This window comes from Mastomys coucha, unplaced genomic scaffold, assembly GCF_008632895.1.
Source record: "Mastomys coucha isolate ucsf_1 unplaced genomic scaffold, UCSF_Mcou_1 pScaffold14, whole genome shotgun sequence".
NCBI lineage: Eukaryota > Metazoa > Chordata > Mammalia > Rodentia > Muridae > Mastomys > Mastomys coucha.
The window spans coordinates 4,437,656-4,447,908 of NW_022196896.1; the positions used below are offsets into that span (position 1 = coordinate 4,437,656).

Consider the following 10,253-nt stretch of genomic DNA (forward strand, 5'->3'; position numbering starts at 1 on the left):
AAAAAAAAAAAAAAAAGAAAGAAAGAAAGAAAGAAAAAGAATGCTGCAACCTGATATCACAAAAACACAGCCCCATGCCAGGACCCAACCCTTTGCCAGAACAGAACTAAGATCAAATAGCACTGCCCTAATTGTATGACAGTGATTCGCATGAGCTCAAACTGGACTATTCTCCTTTGGATCATGTTAATTACATTCCAAGAAATCACATAAAAAACTTCACCCCAATTGAGTATTCATCCCAAATGGGGACCACCTTTCCAGCCCATTATTCAAAGCTTCTATCGGGACTCTAGTTCTGGCTCAGCCTTCTGCCCTCTTTGAAGATTTCTCCAAAAAGTAGGTTTTCCTATTTTGGAGTAAAGGGTAACAGGACTAGATACACAGTCTACTACAGAATGCAAAATGTCACAATTTCAACTAGCCTGGTAAGATGTATCAACTGGTACTACAGGGACACATGTCCAACTGCTTTCTGATTGGATCTAAAGCTTATCCCACAAGAAGGAATCTATGTATGGCACTGTAAACCTAGTCAAAGGCCCATGGCTTAGAAGGAAAGTCACAGGCCCTACAATGGAACCTATTGCTAAGTGGACATGTACTCAAAGTCTCTTATAAATATTTATGGCAATGCACAGAAATTAATGTTTTTCTCAAAGTCAGACAGAGAAACATCTTTGAGCACTGAGTGTTAAGACTCATAAGTGCTCAAAGGGCTGAGAATAAGTGACTATTTAATAGTTAACCCTAGGGCTGGTGAGATGGCTCAGCAGGTAAGAGCACCGTCTGCTCTTCCAAAGGTCATGAGTTCAAATCCCAGCAACCACATGGTGGCTCACAACCACCCATAATGAAATCTGATGCCCTCTTCTGATGTGTCTGAAGACAGCTACAGTGTACTACTCATAAATAAATCTTAAAAAAAAAAAGAAAGAAAAACACCACAATATAAGCATGATATAAGCTTATATCGTAGTGATATAAGCAGTCTAACGATTCATGGCTACAAAACATGGCCTTACAGAAAAGCCTAGAAGCAAGACTGTGCAGTTATGAGAGAAATAAACATAGCCAAAGAAGATAGGAAAAAAAAAAGAGTTAACCCTAAATAGGAAATCTGTATCAACAACTCAAGACTTAAAGAACACAGAAGAGGGCGGGTAAAGAATGTTAAGAGGTGGAGGATAGGGAGGAATATTGTGAAATACTGGATTTGAACACAACACGTTTGCACTCATGAATTTACACTCACATCAGCTTTGGTGACGTGTACAAGACTGCTACCAGTCAACACTCCAACAGGGACAGAAGAGGGTCTCATTAGGCTTGACCCCACGCTGAGCAGCTACTGGCAATGGATGGCTGCTGGTAGATAGGAAATCGTTTTCTTCTACAGTGTGGCTAATGCTAATTAGACTCAATGAGTGAAAAAAATAAATTTAAAAAAAAGGAAGAAGAAGAGGATTAGACAGAGGGAGAAAGGAGAGGGGAGGATTAGGAATGGAAGGCTCCAGAAAGTGTGGAAAAAAGGAATCTGGACTGGATATGAGAAAGGTATACATGTACATACATACAATATACATACATACGCATGCGTGTGCACACACACACACATATTACATGGCAATTACTGCTATTACTAAACATTATAATACCACTGATGGTTTTGTAATCTCCAAATTCCACTTCTATAAATAATTCATAGTAAAAATAAAACTGTTGAATATTCATTTCTAAACAAGGGAGAAGAAAGAACACAGCAAAATAAAAGAAAGGCTTACCCCTATACAGTTTATCATTTAGTTATATATTCTTGCTGACTCAATTCTCTCATAAACAAGGACATGTTTCAATATTCTAAATATGCTAGCAACATAGTACTTTTAAGACAGTAATAGCATTTCAAATAAGCACAAGAACAAACTTAAGCACTCCAAGTAAATCTGAACAAAGGAAAAGATCACAATAGCCAGCAAAGACACTGTGGGGAAGGGGTTAAGACAAGGTCTCTCAACACAGCCCTGGCTGTTCCGGATAGTGCAACTTAGACTAGACTGTCCTTGAACTTCCACAGATCTGTCTGCCTGTCTCTTCAGTGCTGGGATTAAAGCTGTATGCCACCACACCCACTGTAAAAAATATCTTTGTACAAGAAGTAAAGCATTTTGGTTACTACTAAGCCCATGCTTCTCATCTTCTAATGCAGAAATATTATGTAAGAAACATACCTAGGCCCCCAGACAGGAAGAGGACAGATTCCTCTTGAAGAAGAACCCAGCAATACTGTCACAAGTATGTAGTATAAACTGCAGGGGGCGGGCTACAGCTACAGATCCTATCTGACCTGAAACCGGGCTTTGAAAATAAAGCTTCACTGAAACCACTGCCATACTCCTAAAGACACTTAGTCCATTTTTGCACTATAGTAACAGAATGGAATGGCTAAAACATCCACTATCTGGCCTTTATAAAGGTACCGCCCTTACTGTAAATCCTGCAACCACTTTCAGACTGACAGCATTTACTAGTATACTAGTAATTAAACACAAACAGAAATTAGGACACACGAGACGGAGGTAAAGGGGGGGTGGTGCAAGAGTGCCCGTGCAGGAGCAAGCACTGGGACCACTTGAAAATTACCAGACACTCACTTTAAACAGATACTAATTTTCGAGGTCAACAATGTCACCCTATTCTCCTAGCTAAACAGAGAAGTTAGAGTGGTCTGGTAATAAACTGGTTTGTGACTCAAGAACAAAGTTCTGTCATTTGTAGTAATATGAACAAAAATGGAAAGCAGCATATTAAATGAAACACAACACAGCACCCTTAAGATGCACCCTTGAGATGTATAACTCTCAGCTCCTCCTGTACCATGTCTGCCTGGATGCTGCTATGCTCCAACCATGATGACAATGGACTGAACCTCTGAATCTGTAAGCCAGCCCCAGTTAAATGTTCTCCTTATAAGAGTCATGGTGTCTGTTCACAGCAGTAAAACCCTAACAACTAAGACAGACTCTTAAGTAGCCCCAAAAACCATAAGCCCTAAATTAAACACTTTCTTTCAAGAGTTGCTTGGTCATTGTGTTTTATCATACCAAGAGCAAAGGAAATAAGATACCCTAAAGAATCTAAGGCACAGAAAACACTGTGCTCAGGCCACAGAGCTATAGAAAAACAATTTTAACCCAAGCAGTGTGGCTCTCAAATCTGGTTTTTAACTACTGTACAATACAATAAATCTACACTCTTCACTGTAAGCCAATAATATTGTACTCAAAAGTTTAAAATTTCCAAAGTGGAGACTACCTGTGTAATTCATGGTTTAAACAGTATTGTGGATCTGGACTATAAACTACTTAATAATAACAAATAGTAAGTAAAAACCACAATACTTTCAAAATAAAGAATTTTGAAGAGCTATGTGTATAAAACTTAACACTTAAATTGCTAATATACACAAAATTTATTTTTGACCATGATGGAAGTGATTAGATTAATATAGTTCAAAGAAATGGAAAACCAAGTTCAAATTGTTACTGCTACAGTAGGGTAATAAATATGACAGAAGTGACTTTTTCCTTTATATTGAACTTGAACCTAACAGGAACTATTATTACTGCATTAAATCAGCTAAATGAAACTAAAAACCTAAAATATCTCACTTAAAATAACTCACTGCAAACATTTTCAAAAGGTGTATACCATTCAAAACACTATTACATTTTAAATTTCCAGGAAATATCTGGAATCAATTTAAAAAGACATTATCTCGTAGTATTTCAGTATTTATGCCTTACTTGTACATGTTCTCTTCCTCATATTTCAGATGCTGCCACTTTTTAAATATTTATTTATGCGTGTGAGACTGAGTGCATGCCTGTGCACCACATGTACGCAGGAGCCTGCAGAGGCCCAGAAAGGGTCCTAGATCCCCTAGAACTGTACTTATAAGTGGCTTTAAGTCACCATGTGGGTACTGACAACCAAATGTAGATCCTCAGCAAAAAAAGTACTCAGAACTACTGAGCCCGTCTCCAGCCCTGGACAATGCTCTTCTCTCCCTTCAAAACAAGCACATCTGCAACTGAGCTGCTGTGGAGTGCTAGGTATTACCTCATTTATAGAGTTAAAATAGATAACGCAACAATCTTTACATAAAAGACACCCTAGCTAACAAATATGCATTCTGTAACAATTTATATAATAGTTCATGTTATTATTATTTTAATTGACACCTATTTTAAATAAACTGTGTACCTGTGCTGATATACCTTTAATAAATCAAGTCATATTAAAGAATGACATTTTGATGTTTAAATTATAATGTCTTTTGTTTTTAAAAAAGTATATATTTTTAAAAGAACAAAAAATTGGAAAAAATCATTTTAAAAAGCACTGTTACACTGAACTACATAATTTTGCAATTTGGAGAGATAGGCATTCTGTTTATCCTCATGTGGCTTTTAAGTGTTACTGTCAGAACTGTGACCTATAAAAACCAAAACTCAAGATTTTTCAAAACTGGATGAAACAACCAAAACTAGATACAAGAGCCAATATTCACTAACCAAATATTATAAATATAGTATTAGAGAAAAAAATATTAGTAATGAAAGAATTTAATAAATATTCTGTTCTGGTTGGAATCTTACTTGCCAGTGTGCTGGGGAGATGACTCAGTAGTTAGCACCCCTGCTACTCTCAGTACCTCGTACTTGTACAGACCCAGGTCCCTTTCCCAACATCCAAACGGCAGGCGGGCAGTTCACAACTACCTATGACTCCAGTTACACAGGACTCACCCAATGGCTTCTTGTGACTTCCTCAGTTAGCAGGCATGCATGAGGTGTACATATGTAAATTACACTCACATATACAAGTAAAATAAAAATAAATACATCTTAAAAAAGAATCCTAACTTTCCAAGGCCAGGTTTGATGGTTCCCACCTGAAATCCCAGCACAAAGGACCCTGAGAATAGATCTCCATTAGTTCTAGGCCAGCCTGGCTAGAAAGAAGGACTCTCTCAAAACAGCAAAGCAAAGCAAAACAGAAGTTTCTAAACAATCATAAACATCTCTGCTTTTGGAAAAATGACCCCTCCAGAATAATCTCTGTCATACTCTGTTTCATAAGAGGGGCATCTTCCATAAGTCTTTGTTCTTGCTTACTGGAGTACAGCCTGCACAGCTAACAGACATTCCATCAGAAAAAAAACAAAAACAAAAACAAAAAACAACTTGAATCAATCTTTACCAACATTTAGACAAAGTAAGTTATTTTCATAAACAGTCTCTCAATCCTGCAGGTGTGTGTTTGTATAATAACCTGTTCCTATCATCTACAATTCTCTACGTGTTGCCGGCTACGTGGCTCAGCAAATAAAGGCTCTTGCCACAAAGAATGGATGACCTGCAGACCCACATGTTTGAAGGAAGAACTGAGTTCTACAAGTTCTCCTCTGAAATATATACAGAGAGAGAGACACACACAAACATACATGCAGCAATAAATACATTTCCTATCCATGGAGTAGTATCACACAAAGAAACTTTTTTTTTATTAACTCAGGAGCTAGAGAAAATTATTCTTTAACTAATTTTTGCTATTAAAACCAATGGCAAATTAAATCAAATCACAAAAAATGTAAAACATCAAATGCTTGAACATTGAAAAGTAGTATTTTTTTCAATAAACACATTTATTTTTTTAAGATATTTTCTTTATTTACATGTAAATTTCTCCTTTCCCAATTTCCCCTCCAAAAAAACAAACAAACAAACAAAAACAACAAGAACAAACCCCTGTTGCCTCCCCCCTCCCCATGCCTGCCACCCCACCCTCTCCTTAGGACGAACAACAATATGAACTAACTAGTACCCTCAGAGCTCCCAGGGCCTCAACCACCAACCAATGCCAGAACAATCAGACCACATGGTGTGGGTCTGATTGTTCTGGCAGCGTGTGTATAGTAGAGGATTGCAAATTCGATCATCAATAGGAGGAGAGGACCTCGGCCCTGTGAAGATTCTGTGCCCCAGTGTAGGGGAATGCCAGGGCCGAAAAGTAGTATTAATATGCATTATTAACCAACCACCTTTTTTTCACAACATCCCTTTCTGAATATACATATTCTCTTAAAAGACTAATATTTAATTTGTGAGTCTAGACTTTTGCAGTCAATAATATACCCTTGTCTCCATTACCTGCACTTTACCCTTTATAGACAAAATAAATTCCAATGCTTTGTACTGCAAACTTTATCCATTTGCCATCATTATCCATACTTCCTCTTTATTTTTTATTTTTTAATTAAGCATTTCCTATCTCGTTATATTTGATTTAATTAAAAGTTCTTAAAATTTGTGAGGCAGAGTGAAAACAAGGTTTTGAAAAATATAATAAACATATTCCCACTAAAGCATCCTTTACAGCTCTAAGAGAATAGGCTGTGATTGAAACAGTAATATTATGGAAACTCCAGGTCAATAATTTAAAAACTTCCCCTAATAAAGTATAGCCAAATGCCCTTCAAATGAAAAACTCCACTGATTCAGTATCTACGTTTATAAAACTAATGACCTCATATGCAGAATTCAATTGATAAGATTTTTAGTAATATCTATATTTTACATTGAAAACTATTTAAAATTTGGAAAACTTTGTTGATCATCTTAGGTATGTATAAAACATAAATGATAGGTGAAAATGAAATACATATGGAAAATATATTTTTTACTTTCTTTTTTCAGAGTAATATAGAGTAGCCTATAAAGAGTAAAGCCTTATGAAATATGATTTCATGTAAATCTGGCAGGCAGTATGAGGGAAAACCTTATGAAGATAAGCACATGTGGTGATAGAGGCTCATAATCCTAATATTTATGAAGCAATAAGATCTTAAATTCAGGAATAGCTGGGGCTGCAAAGTAAGACCAGATGTCAAAAACTAAACAAAATCCCTATTTGGGCCTGGAGTCCACACTTACCCTTCTCCTCCCATTCTTGTTATCTTAAGTCGAAAATCCACAGAGTTTAGACTGGGAGGTTTCCATTTCAAAATGTCATCACATCGACCAGGTTTGTATTTCTAAAGTGGATTAAAATAAAAGTAATTAGTAAGAAACTAAAATATAGTGGTCAATTCTCTGAATATAGTGTTACTTTTTACTAAGCAAAATTGCTACTTTTTGTTTTCATGTTGGTATTTTTAACTTATTTGTTTTTTATTTGTGTAGGATGTGTACCTGCCAAGACTTATGTGTGGTGGTCAGACAAAACTTGCAGGTTGTTAGGTCTCAATAAACTCCTTTTCCCAAAGTCTGGCATTTAGACAAACCCCAGCATTCCCTCAGAGACCCCCTTCCCTCAGCTTCTCTCTCTTATATAACGCTGTCATTTTGGCTATGTGGGATCTTGGCCTCTTGGCTCATAAGCTCTTAGCCTACACCATTCCTCTCTCTTGTCTTTCTCTCTCACCAACCTCCCCACCTCACTCCCATCAACCCTTCCACTCATGGCCTGGTTCAGTCTGGACCCTTCCAGATACCTCTGTCTAAATTCTTCCTAATATCTACAATAAACCTACACCACCATACCTAGGAGCAGTCATGTCCCCATTTTTTTAATTCATAAGTGACATAAATGAGTTTCCTACTAGGGGACCCAGCCACTCCACACCACGCTACTGATTTGACTCTCCTGAAATATGTACGGGTCAATTGTTTCTGCTGGCTTCTGCCACCCACCAAATTCTAGAGTCCAACTCTTCTCTTCAGTTGCTTCTTCTCCATTGCCTCTCCTAGTCTGTTATGTCTCTCTGGCTCTTATAGCCTGCTATGCCCCAGGCCCTCCATGTAGGCACATCTCTTTTTAAAGACAGTTACCAGGTTCCCTCTTATCAGAACTTCCCCCAAACCCTCCCCTAGTCTCTACAGGAGCTGTCCGCTCTGCCTTTTCAGCTGCTTTCTCTTCTCCTCTTCTACTGGGTAAGTGTCACCCCAGAGGTGCCTGCTTTGTCTACTATTACTATAAATGTCACACCAATGTGCTAGAAAACGCCTTTCACCCTACTGAGCCCTGTAAAAGCTCATCCCACCTGTAAAAGATGCCTTTCCCTATGATTTAGGACTTCTCTCTGACAAGTCTCTTATTCTCCATGGGGACACCTGAAATTCTTGTTCTCAGCTCCTTCTGGACCTTCATCTCACCTACCCACAGGAGCCGCCTCCAGTCCCAAAGCGTCTGTAAGCCTGTCTGGATCCCGGCACTATCTTTTTTGGTCCCTCCTGTGGAGTCCCGTTTTCTGACTCTGTCTCCTTATCTCTTTGGACTCAATTTCCTCCAAGTATTCCGAGGTTTTATTCACTATGTTAGTACAGTTTGTCCTCAATACACATCAGTGACCAAAGATCAACATACTGCATTTCCAAACTCTCTCATATGGTAACAACTTCTGCTACCACACAATGATCCCAAAGTGACCCCAAAGTCTCTAATATCTAAACTTGCTCTGCTCTATACTACCTAAAGGGATCTTAACTGGAAGATTTTTCTATTTTCCACTATTAAAAATCTTTCATCTCTACGATTTATTTGCTCTCTGGTCTCAAAAAAAATGTTTTTAAGGATATGCTATAAGCTATCTCAGGATTTATAAGTTCATTAGGTATGATTTTAAAATCTGTAATAAAACAGCTTAAAACTTGTAACAAAAGGGTTATAGTTTTAAAATTCATACATAGGTAGTCTTAATTTACTCTACATACTATATACTATATACTCAACTCTTGTTTAGAATATACTGTATATGTAACTTGGAGTTTTGATTAAAAATTTATCTGACAAAAATATAGATGTTTTAAATAGCAACCACATGGCTCATCTCCATCTTAGCTGATGACATACAATTTAACGTCACCACAATCCTGTTTAAGAAGACTACATGGTATAAGCCAACTAAGGCAGCACCTATAAGACTTCTCAGTTCTACTGAGCCCTTAGTTTATCACTGTATCTACTTATTAGACTACAGAGGCAACCACAAAGGTCTCTACAATATTTTGGATTCATATAGATTTTTGTATAATGATAAATTCCCTGTCTCTATTCCGGCAGATTTCTAATCAACTGCAGACTGCTCTAAAACTGCCTCCAAACACCAACCCCAGTGTTCCTTGGAACCTGCTGCATCCTAGATCCTTCAAAGCAGCCTGCACACCCTAGCTCTAGGTGGTCCTACAGAACCTGGGCAGCAAGCTGAACAGATGTCCTCCAGCCTGCACACTCTTCCCCTACCCCACAATTCTTTCACTATCATTCCAACCATCCAGATAATGATGTCTCAGCTTCAGCCGGAAGTAGTTATAGAAGAGACTGTCACCCCTTATAATCAACAAAAAGGCAGGAATGTTAAATCTCAAGAAATCCCTTTTCCCAAAGCCTGGCAATTAGACAAAAGTCAGCATTCCCTCCAGGACTTAAAATAGTTCCTACTTGCTAAAAGGAGTCATTCTCCTTATCTCTGGCAAAAGAGACTGGGCCCTTCCATTAAACTATGCCTCAGGTACCTGTTTAACATATCAGACTCAGAGGAAGCTCCATTCCCAGGTGCTCTGACACACCCAGGATCAGAGGTAACCAGAAACAAACATCTGTCCCAACACTGGGAGTAACTGGGACCAGCTTGACCAGGCACACAGGATCTGCCAGCCCAGTGACTCAGGTTCCTTCCAGTCTGTCTGGGTTAGTGTTCTGAGCAGACCTTGGGCACAACCTCTGCAGCCAGTCCCACAACACACAGAGAAAGCCACACTCCCAGGTGATCTAACAAGCCCAGGATCCCAGGATCCCAGAATCACAGGATCACAGAGACAGCTTGACTCTGAGGAGTTCTGACACAACCAGGATCACAGGAAGGACAGGCTCCAGTCAGATTTAGCAAGGGCAGGCAGCACTAGAGTTAACCAGGTGGCCGGGGGCAAGCGTAAGAAAATAAACAACACAAACCAAGGTCACTTGACATCATCAGAACCCAATTATCCTACCATAGCAAGTCCTGGACACACCATCACACCGGAAACATAAGATTCAGATATAAAATCACTTATCATGATGATGAGACAGGACCTTAAGAAAGACATAAATAGCACCCTCAAAGAAATAAAGGAGAACACGGGTAAAGAGCTAGAAGCTCTTAAAGAGGAAACACAAAAATTCCTTAAAGAACTACAAGAAAACACAAT

The 10,253-nt window shown here is 38.4% G+C and overlaps 1 protein-coding gene across 4 annotated transcripts in view; it reads right to left on the reverse strand.

Annotated features, from left to right (window-relative positions):
• The window catches only part of Rngtt (RNA guanylyltransferase and 5'-phosphatase), a 211,138-nt gene that overhangs the window by 108,321 nt on the left and 92,564 nt on the right, over positions 1-10,253 (reverse strand). For all 4 annotated transcript variants that reach the window (XM_031366420.1, XM_031366421.1, XM_031366423.1 and 1 more), the window contains exon 13: positions 6,999-7,099. In XM_031366420.1, the coding sequence (XP_031222280.1) occupies positions 6,999-7,099 (101 nt within the window). The remainder of the gene's footprint in view (positions 1-6,998; positions 7,100-10,253) is intronic.